The sequence below is a fragment of the Pleurodeles waltl genome, chromosome 10, assembly GCF_031143425.1.
Source record: "Pleurodeles waltl isolate 20211129_DDA chromosome 10, aPleWal1.hap1.20221129, whole genome shotgun sequence".
NCBI classification, from domain to species: domain Eukaryota; kingdom Metazoa; phylum Chordata; class Amphibia; order Caudata; family Salamandridae; genus Pleurodeles; species Pleurodeles waltl.
The window spans coordinates 342,587,371-342,607,648 of NC_090449.1; the positions used below are offsets into that span (position 1 = coordinate 342,587,371).

Genomic DNA, 20,278 nt, shown 5'->3' on the forward strand with positions numbered 1-20,278 from the left:
TTTGTGTGAATGGGAGTGTTGTGGTGTATGCGTGGTTGTATGCGTGTATGAAAGGTGAAGGAAGTGCGTGTCTGCATGTCAGTTTGTATGTGTGTCTGAATGGGTGTTTGGATGTCTGTGTGAATGCGTGTATGAATGTGTGTGAGTATGTCTGTATGAATGCGTGTTGGTATGAAAGAGTAAATGCATACATGGAAGTGTACGTGAATGGGTGTGTGCGTGGTGTGTGTGCGTGTCTGTGCGTGTATGCGGGGGTGTGGGGTGAGGAGTGCTGTGATTGTAGGGGGGTGGGCGGTGATGTGAGTGTGTGTGGCTGTGTGCGTGTATGGCTGTGGGGGTGGGGGCAATTGTGTGGTGGGTGCATGTGTGCATGAATGGGTGTTGTGTGTGTGAGTGTGTGCATGTCTGTGGGTGTGTGCGTGTATGGGGGTGGGGGTGTTTGTGAATGAATCGGAGGGGGTGAGTGTGTTCATCGGAGGGGGTGGGGGTGTGTGTTTGGATCAGAGGGCTGGGGGGGTGAGTGTGTGCATCAGGGGTGGGGGGAGAGTGTGTTTGGATTGGGGGGATAGGTGCTTGCTGGGGGGGGGAAGCCGCCCACCGGTGACAGGGAAGGAATTCCCTGTCACCTGTAGGCCCTACCACCATGGTTTTCGTGGCATTGATAACACTGTGGAAACCATGGCAGTAGGCCGGCTCATAATGTCGCTGGCGGTAATTTGTGGGCCTCTGGGTCGGAGATAACTATCTCCGGCCCGGCAGTTCATACCGCCATGGGGGTATGAGTGGTGATGTGGCGGGTTGGCAGCAGCCATAATGTGGCGTATACACCGCCGGCCTGTTGGCAGTGATACTGCCACATTCATGACCCCCAAAGTATCCAATCCAACCGACTCATATAGTTCAATGTTACACGTTTCAACAAATCCAACAGAGAAGTCGCTCATTCTCAGGCCAACCCTGCAAACTTTGGAGCTCCTTTCCATCTAAATAAAGTTAGGGAGGGGTTCTCCTCATCCAGAAAACATGTTTTTGCAACCTTACAGATACAGATGCAGAGAACTCCCTCTGTATCTTCATCTAGGTGTGAAGGGAATTTCAAGAACACAGTGAAATAACTGAGTGCTAGATGCAGTGAACAAGAGTACAGAACATGAGACGCAAGTGCTGAAAACAAGATAACCCTACAATTAGTAGGTAGATCAAAGAATAATCTCTAAAGTTATGGTGTGTGACGGTAGAAATTGTGGTTGGTAATGACACATTGCTTCTCTAGATACGAAGTCTGGTGAAGGACTGAGACCAGGCGGTGTCAAAATAGCAGTGAAAGAGAATAAAGGTATGCTATGGGTACAGTTGAGAGAAGGTCTTATAAACTGAGAGAGAAAGCTAGGGTTCTGATTGTTTGAGCTGGTTTGTAGGAAGGCTGGTTTATGATACCTAGGTAGACAGTCTAATAATCCAAAAGCACAACTAAACATCTTTCCTGTTGCTGATCTGACATCTGCATCTCATCCTATTGTCTTTCATCCAAGGGTCACCCTTCTTAGACCCTATCACTTCAAGGAGCAGAGAGCTATGTTGGATGTTTCTGGGCATTGAGGGCATAGTCAGCTGGATAAGTGGTTCTCTGTGGTGGATTGACATGTACTTTGTAAATAAGTCATACCACAGTCACATACTTCTCCAAGCAAAAATGCAGGTTACTCCAGACAGCTAGAGCAGCACAATGCTAGACTATTCGCAGTTGTGCGCTTTACAACTAAGTTATGTAACATGATATACTTCACAATCAGACATATAATGACCAACCTTTCCAACTTCCCAGTAAAATAGGTATGTTGTCTTCTTTATCTCACACAAACTATTGCATATGTGGCATGTTTTCATTCATCTTCGGGAAACGTACTACAGTCAATCAATACGCACCTCCATTGCCCAACATGTTTCAAACGGGACTTACGATCGGTAGGGCTCTAGCCCGATCACAATCAGGCAGATTTTCTTCTCCTGATGTCTGTCAGCAACATCAAAAGCAAATGACTGAGTCACTGCTGATGCTTCCTTTGAGCCCTGAACAGAACAAAATACAGAGTAGTAATGAGCATAGGAAAGTGCAAAGCTTCAAAAATCACTACAATCCAAGAACACCATGTGAACAAATGAAGAGAAGTAAAGGAGTCCATAGAACTCCGTCCAGAATTTTCCCATATAAGAAACAGATTTAATTTAAGGATTACTGTAATACTAAAGACTCAATCCAACCTTTAAAGTTTACATCTTCTCTTATACAGTGGTTACCATCTTATGCCGTACCACATTTTAAATTATTTTAATAATTTTGCCTCCACCACTCCTATTCGAGGGCAGCTGTAAGCACATCCCAGTTTGTCTAGTACACAATTCTTCCTGTACTCCTGTCAGATTACATTAAAGTCCAGTGTCAATAATTTGGAAGTATCCAAAGATTGCAACTGGCCAAAGGGAGTAAATGTCTGCATTGTATGTGCTAATCCACAAAGCTTTTCCTTTCCACTTTAGTTTTACACTTATATTATGATCACTCTCCTAACTTTTAGCTGAGCACAGATGTCCTCAATTTAGATGACAACCTCAACACAGCGTACTTGAACAATGGGAAGTAGTTGAAGTAGACTGGAACACTGTTGATGGATGTATAATTAATCTTCTTTTATTTGCCTCCAAGCAGACTCCTGAAAGGAACTGTATGCCCTACACTGCTAATTGAGACAAACACTCTGCCCACCCTCCAGGATGAGCAGTTTTGTTTCATCTGCTCCATATCATCTCAGATCCATAATCCAATTTTACCCCAGAGAAACACCAGGAATAAACAAGGAGAAGTAACCCTGATGTCTAGATAATCTCTCTGACATTACAATAGGCAGAAGAATAAGCAAACAAGAAGGATCTGGAGTGCCTTACCTGCTTTCAATATCTATCTATGACAAAGATCCAGAGCCCTGAAGTTATCTCTGTAAATTGTAACTCATTCTAACATTTTGCTAACGTCATATCAATTGCTAGCTAAGTGCAAGTGGCACAAACAAAGTCAGAGTCCTGGTGACACTTACAGACACTTTGTATACCATCATATCTAGAACTATTACAGAAACCTTACAAACAGGTGCAATGCCTTTGGCCTGCATCTAATCAAAATCTAAGAGTCTCGATTCAAAAACACAACAGCTTGAAACATTTTCTCCTTCCTAGGTGTGTGCATCTGCAACAGGCTACAATCTTCTTTCAGTTGATGTGCCCAAAACATCTAGAGTCGAATGTTCGCATGCCTTCTGGGGTGCTGGTGCTTTATACATTGTTGTATCACTGAGTTTTAAAAATTACTGTCTTGCAGGCTCAAAGAAAGTCTCAGCAGGACAGAGCGTTAGCAAAAAAACAAGACTTTCCCTTGAACAAATATATTAATCTCATAACCATCCTATCAAGCTAAAAGCTCTGTTGTTCTGCAACAGAGTATTTCATCATTCTGGACTGAAAATCCTAACAGAAAATTCATCAGCTCTGAAATGGTGAAAGATAACCCTAAGGAGGAGGGAGAAGGGTGCTTTTGAACAAGGAATATGGTGAATCACTTTATTGTAACCTTCATTTAATCTTACAATGGTCAAGGGTGTCTCTCTACAATTTGAGCCTAATCGTAAATACCTGAAAATGTTCCTTTCTCACCCCATTTGTTAATTTAGTTATTTACATATTTAAGTGCTTGTCATCAAGGGATAACTCTGAGCAACTCATATATATAAACAAATGAGAACAAACATAAACAACACGGTACGGCCATAGCTGGCCCACTGGCTGCCGTCCATTGAGGTAAGATGACAACACAATTTCAACGGCAACTCAGAGAGATTTAGGCCAAGACTATCTGCAAAATATTTTTTGAACATTTCCTAAATTGAAAGTATGGAGGTTCACTTCTGAGTATGGAGGTCAGGTTGTTCCACACTCTTGGACCTATCACGGATAGGGATTGTTTCCATATTTTTGGCAAATAGGAAGTGGAATCACATTTAAGAAAGATGAACATACATACATACCTAGAGTGGATATGACGTGGGGTCCATTTTTTTTATATTGTAGTAGGCCTTGTGAATGATGTGTTAACCTTAATCATAGCATCCACTGGGAGAAACTACATCGTTTAGCTGCTTTAGCATTATCACATCTTTGTATTTTAAGGCACTGTTTGTGATTTGGTTTTGAATTTAGTCAATCAAGTTCTCTGTCACACCTGTAAAAACACATTTCAAATCACAGTGGAGAAGTCTATACAGCACAAGATGAAGAGGCATCGTGAAGGTTCAATAATTCATAAGGGGGTTTGCAGGAGAGATAAGATTTTGAGGAGTAGGAGAGTTGCAGGCTTAGCATCTTTACTACAACTTGATTTGAGATGAGAAACAAAGGCTCAAATCAAAAATTATCTCCAGCTTTCTTGCTTCAGGGTCTTAGTGGATGCAAGCCTTAGACTGGGTGGCACAGAAATGACAGAGAGACTGTTTCTTATCTTCCAAAAAATAGGATTCCTGTTTTACCTCCATTTAGGCAAAGGAAGATTTTTGTAATTCAAATTTGTATGTGGTTTAGAAAATGGTTTAGTAACTTCAGGGTTGTTCTCCGGCTGTCGATGTGTGTTGTCAGTATATATCCGGAAGTGGATTTTGATGTGATCTGGTAGCTGACACAGTGGCTGAATGTAGAGTTGAACAAGATAAGGAAGAACACTGAACCTTTACAGACAAACAGCCCATGTGTACTTGTTGAGTACAACCAGAGAGAAATTAATTGGTTCAGGTAACAGCAGTATAAGCTATCCCAGACCAGCTTCTCAATACCCACAACAGAATGTTGTGGTCAACTGTGTCATCAGATGCTGAGAGGTCAATGATGATCAAAGCCGCTTGCTGGGCTCCAACAAAGGTGATGGGGATGTTGTTTCTGATAGTCAGTGGTTTGATCCTAAGGTTCACAGAAGTTTGCTTTGGAATGATAAATTGAACATTGGGCGAAAGTTGAGCAAATCTTGTGTGTCTGCAGTGGTTTTCTTCACGAATGGAGAGAGTCATATGTGGCAAGTGGCTTAGTACTGTACCAACAAAGAAGTGAGGTGTTGTTGTGTAATTAAGAATGTCCGTACTGTTCTGTTTTTGTAGAATGCTCTTAGGTAGAAAGAATGTGGGTAATGGAATGTGAGGGCTGGCAGTTGATGTGGGGAATGGAATGTGAGGGCTGGCAGTTGGCGGAGACCTGGGTGGAAGGTACAGGTGTTGGCGTATTAGAGAAGACTTATAATAAATACGTGTTATTCTACTCAACTTCTTGTAGTGATGCCACTGACAAGAAGTTGAGTAGAATAAAACGTATTTATTATAAGTCTTCTCCAATACGCCAACACCTGGAACTGCAGTCTCTCTTAAGGAAAGGTATAATCGAAGAAGTTGATGCATCCAAATGGATTTCCCCATTGGTGGCAGTACGTAAGGCTAATGGGAAGGTTCGTTTGTGCATCGACTTGAGGGAGTTGAATAACAACATTGTGGTGGAGAGATTTCCGTCGCCAAGGATATGCAAAATGCTTGCCTTGACAAAGGGCATTAATGGTTCACCTCCATTGACTTGTCCTCGGCTTATCACCAAGTCAGATTACATGAGGATATTAAGAACCTAACTGCTTTCAAGACTCCTCAGGGGTGTTATTGATATGCCTGTATGCCGTTTGAACTGGCCTCTGCTGCAGCAGTTTTTCAGAAACTAGTGCCAAACATTTCAAAGACGTAGAAGGTGTGATCTTTTTTCAGGACGACATTTTAATTATGGGGAAGAAGAGGAAACAACATGATGCTAGAGCAGATAGTGTACTTGGTATTATGAGGGATAAGGGCTTAACAGCTGAATTCTCCAAGTGTAAATTTGGTGTACAACAATTGAACTATTTGGGACATGAAATCACGGAAGGTGGAATTTACCCAAAAAAAGAATTGCTGTCCGCTATTAAAGATGCACCGGCACCTAGTAATAAGGATAAATTAAGGTCATTCCTTGGATTAGCGGAATTTTATGCAAGATTTGTTAAGAGTTTTTCTGAATTTGTTTTCGGTTTAAGACAACCATTAAAGATAAAATGTAAATTTGCATGGACAGACAGGTGTGAATGGTGAAGAGGTGTGTAATATCCTGATGATTCTGTTCCACGCGCCGTGCGAAGGAGGATTAGAGCTGGTAGTGCGTGGAACAGAACACAGAGGAAAAAAAAGGAACAGAACAGAGGAAAAAAAAGGAACGGAGCGTGGTGGAGGCAGCGGCCGTTATAGAGTCTCCCTCCCAGTATAGCCACAAATAAACTTTTTCTTAATATACCCACTGTGATTTGCCCTGGAACTTTTCAAGGTGACTATAGCGTTTGCCTCTAGAGCATTGTCCTCCACAGAAGAAGAATACTCAGCTATAGAGAGGGAAGCTCTTCCTGTTGTATGGGGCTTAGAGCACTTTAGGAACTTTTTGCTGGGTTTTGACGTTGAGGTTAGATGTGATCATAAACCTTTAATTAAGGTGTTAGCCACTGAGGGACTTCTTAAAGCTACGGCAAGAATAGCTAGGATGTCTATAAGACTTTTGGACTTCAGATATAAGTTGGTATATGTTCCAGGTGTAAAGAACAAAGTGGCGGATTGTTTGAGTAGATTGCCCTTACTCCTCCAAGAATCTGTGGATGATGTGGAAAGGATTAATGTTGCATGGACTGGCACTACTGAATGGAGTGCTATTAGTTGTAAGGTTTGGGATGAAACAAGTTCAAATGATCCAATATTATCCACATTAAAGAAGTACATTCAATGTGGTTGGCCAGGAAAAAAGGATATTGAAGCTGAGCTTAAAGTTTTTTTTGAGTTGCGTAATGAGTTATCAGTGGTCCATAACAAGGTTATGAGGGGCGATAGGATTGTACCACCTGGCAAATTGAGGGATTCTATTATCAAGATAAATCATGAGGGGCATTTGGGCATTGTCAAAACTAAGCTGAAAATTAAAGAAAATTACTGGTGGCCAGGTATGGATATTAATATTGAGAGAATTGTTAGAAATTGTGATTTATGTGTGAACACAGACAAATCCCTGACCTTAAAGCCAACTTTGCACCCTGTTCCGTGTCCTGAAATGGCTTGGGAAGTTATTGGAATTGATATGATAGGGCCAATCGTTGAGGGGAACATGGAATGGCATATTATAGTGGTGGTCGATTACTTTTCAAAGTGGCCAGAAATAAAATTTGTAACTAAAGCTAATTCAGGGAACATTTTGATGTTCTTGGATTAACTTTTTCAGAGGGAAGATTTACCAAGGAAAATCATTACTGACAAAGGTGTTCAATTTAAAAGTGAGGAAATTAAGGAATTCCTGAATAGGAATGGTATTGAACACAAATTAGTGTCAGTTTATCATCCAAGTGGGAATGGTGAAGTGGAGAGGTTTAATCGGGTCATAAAAGACTCTGCAATTAGCTACATATAAAAATGTTGACTGGAAAACCTGTATTAAGAAAATGATTTGGATGTATAGAACCATCCCGACTTTGACAGGCTACAGCCCATTTACTGTCATGAGAGGAAGAATTCCTTTCATTATGGATAATCAAGGTTGGTTAGGCAATTCTAGGATGAAAGAATGGTCTCCTTCGGAGATTAAAAAAAATATTTAAAAAGCTCAAGGACATTATAAAAGCTTAAACTTAAAGAAGGGTCATTTAGTTTGTGTTAAATTACCAGGTAAAGTAAAAAAAGGAGACAGCAAGTTTTCTGAACCTAAAACAGTTCTCGAGGTTTACAAAAATTCTGTCAAATTGAGTGATGGGCGGGTTTGGCATATGAGCCGTTTTGCAAAGTTTAGAGAAGAATCTACTGTTATGGATAGAGATGTTTCTACAGAATCTACAAAAAAATATTTTTGGCTGGACACTGTGCGTGATGACATCCCCACTGGGAATGAAGATGCGAATGAAACAGAAGAGAGAAATTCTGCATATGAAGATGCCAGTGTTAACAATGACAGTTCAGGACAAGCTGTGAGAAACAAAACTTATCTCCAGATTCGTTATATAAAGAGGGAAGATGTGTTGTGTAATTAAGAATGTTCGTACTGTTCAGTTCTTGTAGAATGCTCTTAGGTAGAAAGAATGTGGGGAATGGAATGTGAGCCCTGGCAGTTGGCGGAGACCTGGGTGGAAGGCACATGTGTGTGTGTATTGGAGAAGACTCATAATAAATATGTGTTATTCTACTCAACTTCTTGTCAGCGGCATCACTATAAGTGTTTATGAGAGGAACCATGAAAGGTGCAAATCACACGTTTCATGAACGAGGTTGGGAAAGAGTTCTCTGACACATTAGAAGTCTTGAACTTAGAGGATAATGCAGTTATCTCCTCATCCAGGACTGGAGTAAACATGGAAACATACAATTGCAGTGAGACAGTCTGAAGCAGGATATGCAGAGAATAAACTGCTGTCTAGAATTAAGTCCTGGATCTTTGTACGCTTTGCTTCACAAAAATAAAGCTGGTCTCCTCAATGTTGAGGTTTTGCGAATTGGATATTGCGTTAGGTTTCAATGTAGAAGCCTCAAGATTATTTAGTTTCTGATTCCGTTTTATGCATTTGGCAGCATAAGCTTTCTTCCTCTCCAAATAATTTCTGATAACCTTCCTTGCATATCTTTGGTGCCCAATCTTCTAACTGCAGTTCACGCCAGTGCCTTTCTAGAATGCAGTACAGCACGTCACCCATTAGACATATATAACACAGGTCAGATAAGCAATTTGGGTGGGTGGTAACTCTCTAGCCCCCCAATAAACAGAATCCACTGATAACCAATCAAAAACCCTAACTTAACTCTCGAAGGGTGAGATGTTTCCTCCATTAATAAAAAAAGCCCAAGTAGAGCTGTGTGGATAGGTACAGGAGTTAAGAGCCTGCTGTGGGTAGTTTCCAGGTTGCATGTTCAAATTCATACATAGATGTGTAAACAAAAAAATACTTTAGCCCTAGGATCATTGGTGTGCCTCAGACTACTTCCTGTGACCTTCTTCTGCAGTCTCTAGCATGTATAGCGGGCAGAGGCAGGACCAAGTTGCTACCTACAGTAGTGTTTTGCTGACTACAAGCAACCAGGCTCTGGGCCCAAATCAACTCCAGGACTTACCTTCCTTAAGGAGTAGACACTCTTCAAGAAATTCTCTGGTTCCACCAACACTAGCATCTCCTCCTCTTCTCCATCCTTTACCTCTAGACCACTCTGTGGAAGCAGACACATACACTGATCATATACTTAAAAAGTATTTTGTTAATCAATCTACTATTTTAATCTTTCTATCGCTTTCTCATACAATATATTACAAAGCTCATTCTCAGGACAAAATGTATAACATAGTCTACAGTTCGTCCAGAACAACTAAAACAAACCTGGTCCTTTATTCGTTGTTACTGTAATAATTACTGTACAAAGAACGTGTTAAGATTGGAAAGCATTCAGTGTGAGAGGTGAAATTTTCAGAGAACTCAGTGGGCTCCTGTGGAGTCCAACAGGCAGCTCAGTTGTACATCTTGGGGTCTATTCACAGCAGTAAACTTACATTTTCTGAGTAACTTTACTACTTTAGGCCATCCACTATTTTTGAGTGTAGATTGGAACTGGAAAATTGAAAGTTTTAAGATGGCCAGCAGAGGCTGCTGGACTCAGTCGGTGCCGGGAGTGATGCCAGATGATGTCACGAGCTCATATAGCTCCCACCCTGGCGTACTGACGTCAGTCATCCTTCAATTTTTCTAAGCCTTTGAGTTGAGAGAGTAGAAATTACATCAGCGAAAACTTTTTGTCATACCAAAAGAATGCATAAGGGGATCTTTTTAACTGGTGTGTATAGACCATCCATCAAACTGAGAGGTGGGTGGGTCGGAGAGGAATCTGCAGGTAGACAGAGTATCAACCAGAAAGATCATTATCAAAGGTCAGTAACTTTTTCCTCTGATGGATACTTCTACCTGCACACTCATCACCTGTAATACAGATTTTTCAGCAATACCCCATCCAAGGGGGAGGGATTGATATACCAGGAAGTCCTGTAGGACCACCTGATGAAGTGACCATCCTTCTCACTTCGGAGTTTGGACAATAGTGCTTAGCAAATGTGTGAGGGAGGCTCAAGTTGCTGCTTTGAAAATACCCACAATAAGAACCTGCCACGGAAGAGCAGAAGAGGTAGATTTAGCTCTGGTGGAAGGAGCATAGATCCGCTCAGGGGATTATTTCTTGGCCAAGTCAAAGCAAGTTGTAATGCAGTATTATCCACTGTGTGAACATCCTCTTCTCAACTGCTTTCCACTTTTTGCCACCACAGTAGCCACTGAAGAGCTCATCAGTCGCCGCCTGGATGAAAGATAGTTGCCTCAAACTGAACTCGGAAAAACAGAAGTCCTCATTTTCGGCTCCACACCCTCCACCAGGAAGTCCTGGTGGCCCTCAGCACTTGGAAACACCCCCACCCCCACCGACCACGCCCGCAACCTCGGCATCATTTTAGACTCATTGCTCTCAATGGACCGACAGGTGAGAGCTGTCTCATCGGGTTGCTTCCACACCCTGTGCATGCTTCGAAAGATCTCCAAATGGATCCCCACCAAAACCAGAAGGACAGTCACCCAGGCCCTTGTCAGCAGCCGACCTGACTACGGCAATGCTTTCTACGCCGGAACCACTGCCAAGACCTGGAAAAGACTACAACGCATCCTGAACGCCTCCGCCTGGCTCATCAAGAACGCCCCACGACACAGCCGCACCTCTGCCCCCCTAAGAGACCTACACTGGCTGCCTCTCGACAACAGAATCACCTTTAAGCTCCTACAAGGCCCTACACCACGCCGGACCAGCCTACCTCAACCACAGACTAACCTTCTACACTCCCGCCAGAGAACTCTGCTGCGCCAACCAGGCCCTCGCCAAGCTCCCCCGCATCCAGAAAACCACAGCCGGAAGAAGATCCTTCTCCCACATCGCCATCAAAACCTGAAACACCCTCTCCATCCACCTTAGGCAATCTCCCACCCTCAGTCTCAGTTCAGGAAGGACCTCACGGCCTGGCTCTTCGACTGATCCTCCCCACCCACTCCTTTCCCTCCCCCAGCACCTTGAGACCCTCATGGGTGATTATTGATCCAATCTGTGTTTCTTGCTGTGATTTAGGTGGTAACTGACCACTCGCCTAGGGTGTGACTGATGCAACCGCGCCTCCTCTGCTGTGGGATGAGCTTGAGGGTAGAAAGTGGGAATGGTGATGGACTAGGCAAGATGGAAGGGGGGAACCAGCCCTGGTTCACAACACCAACTTGTCTGGGAAAAATGTTGTGAAAGGAGGATGACAGGTAAGGACCTGTAAGTCACTGATCCTCCTACCAGACATTACTGCAATCAAAAAAGAGTTTTGATAGTTAACATACGAAGGGTAGAACTGTGAAGAGGCGCCAACGAAGTCCCCATCAAAAATGTAAGAACCAGGTTCAAGTCCCAGTGGGCAAGGGCAAAGGCAAAGGCAGGGGGAAGAAAAAGATTAGTCAGGCTCTTGAGAAAACTGATGACCAGTGGGCAGTTAAACAGGAATAGCTGATACGGCAGACAGAGGAAGGCAGACAAGGAGGCCAAGCAACCTTTCACAGTGCCAATGGGGCATTCCCTCCTGAGCCAAGGAAAGCCAAACTGAAACACATAGGATAACTTGGCCCGCGTGGGATCCACACCATTGTCTGCACACCATGCAACAATCTGCCAGATTAGACGATCTTAGTGGAGGGGTGACATGTAGATAAGATGACGTCTACCACCTCCAGTGGCAGGTAAAATGAGCTCAGTTGTCCCAGCTATATCTCCCAGCATGTAGATGGAGGTCTCAGAGATTGGGGTGCACAATTATTTCTCACCTCCCATCTCCAGAGAGACAATCCCACCTGAATTTCGGGTAGAGCAAAGGACACATGGAGAAGCGCTGGAGGTCTGCAAACCACAACCTTCTCGGGCAATCCAGGGCGATGAGTATGTCTTGGGCCCAGTCTTGGCAAATCTTCCTCAGAATTCACAGACTCAAGAGTATGTTAGGGGGTGGGGGAACGGACACAAAGTGCAGCTGAAAGTTCCACCTCAATTAAAATGCGTCCCCCCAAGGCTCTGCTGAACGTATACTGGAGGGCACAGAACTGCAGACATTGTGTATTTTGTGAGGATGCGAACAAGTCCACCTGAGGAGTGCCCCACTGGCGAAGATGTTCTGGACTACCTCTGGCAGAAGACGTCAATCACAATTGGCAAGATGCTGCAGGCTTAAGCTGTCCACTCTGACATTCAGAGACCACGTTGGGTGATTAGCTGTGAGCTATATCCCTTCGCTGTATGCCGAAGACCACAGTCTCAACGTTTCCAGGCAAAGGAGGTAAGACCTTACTCCCCCTTGCTTTTTGATATACCACATCACTGTTGTGCTGTTGGTCAAGATCTGAGCGGACTGACTGACAATAGGGAGGGTGGGAGGAAAGTCTTGAGCACCAGCTGAATTGCCTGCAATTATTGCAGGTTAATGTGAAGTACCTGCTCTTTCGGAAACTAGAGGCCCCAGATCTCCAGATGAGCACCTCACCCCATTGTGGATGCGTCTGAAACTACCATAGCCACAGCTGCCGGTGGAGTTAAGACCAGCCCGTCAGGTTTGCCTTGTTGCCCCAGCCAGCCATGTCCGCCGCAGCACTTGGGAAATCCTGACAGAGTCTGCTAGATCTTCCAGATAATCTGCCTGTGGAGGCAACACTGCAGAGTCCTAGTGTGCCAACATGCGTGCATGACTAGGAGAATGCAAGAAGCCAGTAGAAATGCAGGACTATCTAGACTGAGATTGCTGAGGCTGTTTGGAAGGAGGGAGTCATTCTTAGGAGGATGAGGACTCTGAAGGTGGAAATGGGCCCAAAAGATTGGTGTCCAGTACTAGCCCGATTAACTGGATTCGTTGGGAGGGCCACAGGTGAGATTTGGGTTTGTTGATCAAAAAGCCCAGGTTGAATAGCAGATATGCTGTCAGATGCAGATGTCGCAACTCCAACTCTGGCAAACTGGCTTTGAGGAGCCAGTTGCCCATGTATGGAAAGATGGAGATGGACGACAATCATAGATGGGCAGCCACCAACACTGCCATCAACTTCATGAAGACTTCATGTGCTTATGTCAACCCAAAGGGCAGTACCACAAATTGGTAGCGTATAGAGCCCACTACAAATCGTAAGTATGTCTGATGAGACTGAATGATAGGAATATGGAAGTGTCCATCCTGCAAGTCTAGGAACACTATCTAGTCTTCAAGGTCCAACACCAGTAGAATGTGAGCTAGGGTCAGCACCCTGAACGTTTTCTTCTTGAGGAAGAAGTTCAGGCTCCTGCGACCCAGGATAGGGCCTAGTTCGTTGTCCTCCTTGAGCACCAGGAAGTAACATGTGTAGGAAAGTTCCCTCTTTCTTGGCATGGTTACCCCCTTTTTCTGCATGTCAGTGTGTTTGACTGTGTTCACTGGGATCCTGCTAACCAGGACCCCACTGATTATGCTCTCTCTACCAAAACTCTGTATTTCATCCACATTGACACACTGGTGCCCAATTAAAAGCCGCTAGTATATGGTACCTAGGTACCCAGGGCATTGGGGTTCCAGGGGATCCCTATGGGCTGCAGCATATATTTGTCCAACCACAGGGAGCCCAAGCAAAGGGTTCTGCAGGACTGCCATTGCAGCCTGCATGAAAAGGTGCAAGCACCCTTTCACTGCCACTTTTTACTGCACCAGGTCACTTATAAATCACCCCTATGGCAGGCCTTCTACCCCAGAGGGCAGGGTGTAAACTAACTATGTGTGAGGGGACCCCTGCAGTAGCAGAGGTGCCCCCACAAACTCTAGGCCCATTTTCCAGGACTTCATGAGTGCGGGGATGCCATTTTACGAGTGTACTAGACATAGGTCAATACCTATGTCCAGCTACATACATAGGCATGTTTGGTATCAAACATGTTGGAATCATACACCAATGCTTTTGCAAGCATTGGTTGTATGATCCCATACACTCTGGGGGCTCCTTAGAGGACCACAGTACTGTCATTACAGCCTTCTGAGGGTTTCCGGGCAGCCCAAGCTGCTGCCACCTCCCCAAAAAGTTTCTGTTCTCTTGTTGCTTGAGCAGCTCAAGCCCAGGAAGGCGGAACAAAGGATTTCCTTTGAGAGAGGGGTGTTACACCTTCTCCCTTTGGAAATAGGTGTTACAGGCTTGGGTGGGGGGTAGCGTCCCCAAGCCACTGGCAATGCTTTGAAGGGCACATTTGGTACCCTCCTTGCACAAACCAGTCTACACTGGTTCAGGGACCCCCCAGTCCCTGGTCTGGCGTGAAACTGGACAAAGAAAAAGGGAGTGACCACTCCCCTGTCCATCACTATCCCAGGGGCGGTGCTCAGAGCACCTCCAGAGGATCCCTGGGTTCTGCCACCTTGTATTCAAGGTTGGCAGGGAACTCTGGGAGCATCTGAGTGGCCAGTGCCAGCAGGTGACGTCAGAGCCCCAAGCTAGGTGACCAATCCCCCTTTCAGGGCTACTTAGGGTCTCTCTCTTGGGTGGTTCCTCAGATTCGGATTGCAAGGCTCCATCAGGAATCCTCTGCACCCTCCACTTCGACTTCTGACCAAAGAAACTCAATCTGGACTCTTCAGGACACTACAAGCTGCAACAAAGAAGCAAGACGCTGCCTGCAACATTGTATCTCCGGCTTCTTCCAGCAACTGCAACATTTCCCCGGTCGTGCATCCTCTGAGGACAGCATTTCTTCAGCCTGCATCAGAAGAAAGAAGGAATCTCCCTTGGGGTGGAGTCACTCCCCTGCTTCTGCAGGCACAACTGCAACAACGACTGGCTGTGTGGATCCCCTCTCTTGCTGAGCTGCGTGGATCTTGCATCACGGATGGTGGACTGAAGTGGTCTTGACGGTCCTCACTTCCAGCTGTCCAACTTGGGTTGTCCTTTGCCTGCCCACGCAGGGCAATACCCCTGTGCACAGCGTCCTTTGCAGCTGCTGAGGCTTGTTGGCAACTTCTCTATAAGATCTTCAGGCATCCTGAAGCTCCAGCCCCCAGCACTCTATCCTGCAATGCACAGCTCCCTGAGTGGTTCTCCGGAGGCGTGGGAACCTTCTTCGTAGTGCTGCGTGGGCCTCTTACTCGACTTTCGTGTCCCTTTCATGTTGGTGCTGCCTGGTCTTCTGAGGGCTCTCTGTGTTGCTGAGGGCCCCCTCTGACTCCCACTGCTGGGTAGAGTCCACCTGGTCCTTCCTGGTCCCCGGCAGCTCCACTTTCCACTAATCTTGAGTTTTGCATGTGCCGAGGCTTGTTGGCGGAATCCGAAGACTCAAACCCAACTGCAATTCTCCTTCTGGCGTGGAACATCACCTGCATCCTCCAGGAACTCGACTTCATCTTCTTGGGTGCAGTGCTGACTCTCCTTCACCGTCAACTCACTTCTTACACCTTCAGTCTGGTGGGTAGGGGCTCTTGCTTTTCTTGGACTCTGCTGTGCTTCTTGGACGTGGTCCCTTTTTTCACAAGTCTTCTTGTCCAGGACTCCACTGCTGGTGTCTTGCAGCCTCTTCTGGGTTTTGCATTATTATTATTCTCCTCTGTGTGTGTGTTCTAGGGAACTTACAGTTATTTACTCTTGCTTTCCTGGTCGCTGGGGTGGGTGGTGGTACTTCCCTTTGGGCTTTCCTAGTACTCCCACCTCCCCTCTACACAGTTCACTTACCTAGGTGGGGAGCCAACTTTCGCATTCCATTTTTTTAGTGTATGGTTTGTTCTCCCCCTAGGGCCATTTCTCCCTATTGTGATTTTCACTAATTGCACTGTTTTCTAACTATTGTTATGCCTATTTCTGCATACTAGTGTATATAATTTGTGTATTACTTACCTTCTAAGGGAGAATAGCCTCTATGATAGTTTTGGTATTTGTGTCACTAAAATAAAGTACCTTTATTTTTGTAACACAGTGTTATCTTTCATTTGTGTAAGTACTAAGTGTGACTACAGTGGTATTGCATGAGCTTTGCATATCTTCCAGATAAGCCTTGGCTGCTCATCGACAGCTACCTCTAGAATGGCTGGCTTCTAGAAACTGACTACAGCACACTAATAAGGGATACCTGGACCTGGTATAAGGTGTAAGTACCATAGGTACCCACCACACACCAAGCAAGCCTCGTACAACATGCATAACAACCTCGGTCACTAACTCCATTGCTCTTCTGAGCTACAATCTCCTTCTGCAGGATAGCCTATGGTCAGGATTTGGGGGGAAGATGGGTGGGGGTATGGGAGGCATAAACTGTAGGAAGGAGGAGGGAGTAACCCTTTTCTACAATCTGGAGAACCGATTGGTCCGAAGTGATGGCCTTCCAGGCCTGCAGAAAATGGAACAAGCTTCCCCCACTGAGCTTCACGTGGGGCTGAGGAAGGAAACTAGGCCTGCTTTCCTTGGAGGAGCTGGGAGGATTATGAGAGGAGGAGGAGAGGTGCACCGTAGATACTCAACCTTTTGCCCTGCCACGGCCTCTGTACTACTTGACAAGCGCCTGAGCAACTGTGGCACTGTTAGGAATGAAAGGAGAATTAGCTTCCAAAGCCTCGAAAATGATTAAAGTTTTTACAGTCACTCGCAGACAGAGGCTGCAAGAGTAAGGATCTTGCGGTGGCGTTAGCGGTCTTAAACCTCTCTGGTGCGGCATTATCTCCAAAGAATCAAATGCTGTTAAAGGAAGGTGCATGAGATTAGCTTTGACATCAGTGATACAATTCAAAATCCAAATCCAGGCACGCTGTTTTACTGAGATGGAGGTGCCCACTGCTCTGGTGACTGAATCTGTGATATCCACGTCAGATTTTATGATGTGTTGTGAAGCATTCTGCCCATCTTCTATGATTTCTTGGAAGTGTTCTTTCATGTCAGGCTGTACACGCTAGAGTATCATTTGCCTCATGTCCCACAAACCATACTTGCATCTAGACAGCAAGCAATTTGCATTAAGAGATTTGAGGGCCATGCTCCCTGCTAACAAGACTTTCTTCTCCCAAGCCTTCATTCGTTTCTATTCCCTGCCAAAAGGGACCATTGGAAAGGTGTCACTGGATTGTGTCCCTGAACAAGAGGCCTGTATAATTAGGCCTTCTAGGGTTAAATGAGAAGTCAAGAAGGCTAGGCTGCCAGGAGCCGAACAAAACCGGTGGGCCACCAGGTGATTATCTACTGGTGACGGAGAGGGTTTCTACAATGCTGCTAGTACTGGGTCCAACAGAGAGATAAACGAGAGAAGAGGCTCAGCTGACGCCACCAAAGGAAGGAGAACCTCAGTGCTGTGGCGAGGAATCCAGCCCACTTGCAGAGGACAGTCTTTGAAAATCAAGGGGTTCTTAAGTGGGATTGTCATCAGAAAAGTGCTCCAGTGGGTTGGAGTCAGCTCAGAAGATTATATGGAGGCGGGCCCTATTTGCCTTCTCTGGGCCTCTTGGCAGGAGTCAATTAGTGATCCGGCTGCGGCAATGTGGCCCCATATGCAGGGCCTCAGGAGGTGGAGTTGGCAGTCACAGTGGAGACAGAATCAGCGTCATCTACGGCACAAGTTGTAGCATCATGAAGTGAAGTGCTGGGTTGAAGCAGTATGGCTTTTTCTCTGCAGGAACAGCCCTAGAGACATGAAGAGCAGGAAGTGTTGCTGCTCTTTAGGGCCCAAAGGGACACCAGTTGCAAAAATGGCATGCATGGTGTTAAGAAACACTGCCGGATATGCACCAGGAAGTCAGAAAGGGCCGGTAACCAAGGAGTCGCTGACGTTAGAGCTAGAGGTTGGTCCAGAGCCAGTATCTCAGGGGAAGAAGGGATACGTGGAAGATACTCTGTCGGCATAATGATAAATTCCGACTCGGGGGACAAGGGTCCTGCTGGAGAGGGAAAGCATCAAGAGACCTACCTCTAGGCCACTTCTTGTCCTTTTTCTTATGCTTGCGCCGCTTCTTCCCTGATGACGATGGGGATCGGGATGTATGAGAAAAAGTTTTGGGACTTTGAATGTCCTTTGCAGAGCCATAAACAATTTGCCAACCTAATGTCCTTTAGATTCAGCTGAGGCATGAAGAACATAACTCAGTGTTGTGGTCTGAGTATACACACCACAGACAAGTGGCATGGGGATCTGTGATGGACATTTGTCCTTCACAGTCCCTGCAAGGCTTAAATCCTGACCTTTTCGAGGGAGACATTATTTGAAAAGGTACTGTGTTATATAGGATTTTTGAGGAAATAATCCCTAAGAAGAGAAGCTCTGGATCCACGTCGAAGGTGCGGAAAAGGGGAACTGATATCGGTATGCGAGGCCCAGTGTTATTGGGCTTGGTGATATAATCTGACGTCACTTCTGGCGCCGACTCACTCCAGCGCACCCTACTGACAAACTTGAAGCTCTAAAGTTTCCAGATCCAGTGTGATGCCTGGGGTTGTTCTACAGTTGAGGAATTTGTAGGCAGAAGTCTCTATTAGAAGTAAAGTTACTACTTGTACCTTTTCTCGCGTAGATGGAGATCTCTGTCACTGGTACAAAGATCTCAGTTAGGGTACAGTATAAGAAAAAGTATAAAAGGTTATTTAAAAAAAAATGTAAACTAGAAAAATAGTTTTGTGTTAACACTAATGAAAATGATTTTCATATATTTATTTAAAATATAAAAATCTAGCATTGTTAACTTATTTGAAATAAAACAAATACATTATAATGCATTTAAAATAAAGTAATATTTCAGATTTTTAATGTAAAATGTTCCCACCTAAAGTAAAAACATTGGTTTTGAAGTATTTAAAATAATTAAAAGTAATGTATAGAAGTCACTAATCAAATTATTTGAATAAATATTAATGCTACATTAATTCCTATATTTATAAAAGTTAATAAAATACTTTGTAATAAATTAATATTTCTGTTTTATCTTTAGACCTTTTTTAAAATGAAATAAAATTTAATTATATTTTGAAACAGTTTAAAAATATTTGTTAATTTTACATTAGTTCTATTGGAGTTCTAAGTTCCTACCTCCATTATGTTCTAAGAGAGGGTTTTGCAGTACTTGTGAGTGGCCATGTGTGATGCTCATTCCAGCTCTGAGTTAGAGTACATTTACAAATGTACTGTTTGGATCATTATAGATACGCAGATTGTGGCTAGAAAGGGCCTTATTCATTTACAGTTGGATTCATGTCCCTCCCTAACTGCTTCCTTATCCTCCCTTAACCCCTCCTTTCTATTTTAGTAGTAAGTAAGTAGTAAGTATTCCCTGTTTTCCAGTCACTGCCCACACCCCTCTCACGTGTGCATTAAAAATGTATACTTTGTGTGTGGGGATCTCCACAGCCGGGTGGAGATCTCCACACATAAAAGATGGGAGAGGCCAAGGAAGGACCTGCGCACTTGGGTATGTGACCGGATTTTTGTAGTATGTCAGTAGTACTAGAGTAGTACTACTAACGTGCTACAAAATGCATTTTGTGATTAGGCCCCATAATAGCCAATCACTGCTCTTGGCACTTACAAAATGCAAAATTGTATTAGAAAGTGATTTACTACTTAAACAAAGTCCATTCATAAGTGTAACACCTCAGTTTAATAAGATATTGCTAATTAAATGAGAGCAGAAAGAGAACATTGCTTTTCATCCCTGTACTGACGGCAGCAATTGCATTAGCATTTTGTAAGTATTTGTATTGGTTTTTAAGAAAAAAGAAAACTATCCATATAACCAAGAGGAGTTTGTAACCCACCTGAAACAATGATTTTCTAAAATGAATACAAGGAGTGGTGCAGCAGGCTTTAAAAAAAGTGATTTATTGCCAGGCTGGTACCAGGGCACTCAAGGTAGGTTTTGTTGAAGACTACTAATTGCCAACTTCCGTGTGAGCTATGACACTGTAAGAGGCGTTACAGAAATCTAAGTCAACATAGTTGTATCCTTTCATTCTTGCACAAGAACCAGAGCTGCTGAAGTTCTCATTCAGATAGGCCTTGCTTGTGACTCTAGGAAGGAGACAAGGGCCCATATTACGTATCAAATGTACTGTTCATGTACGCCGCTTGATGAGCGTTTAAACAGG

At 44.3% G+C, this 20,278-nt stretch overlaps 1 protein-coding gene across 1 annotated transcript in view; it reads right to left on the minus strand.

Annotated features, from left to right (window-relative positions):
• Positions 1-20,278, minus strand: part of EME2 (essential meiotic structure-specific endonuclease subunit 2) — a 186,819-nt gene that overhangs the window by 109,523 nt on the left and 57,018 nt on the right. Inside the window, exons 3-4 of the mRNA XM_069210563.1 lie at positions 9,234-9,326; positions 1,961-2,070 (exon numbers count right to left, since the gene is read on the minus strand). Of these exons, the coding sequence (XP_069066664.1) occupies positions 1,961-2,070; positions 9,234-9,326 (203 nt within the window). The remainder of the gene's footprint in view (positions 1-1,960; positions 2,071-9,233; positions 9,327-20,278) is intronic.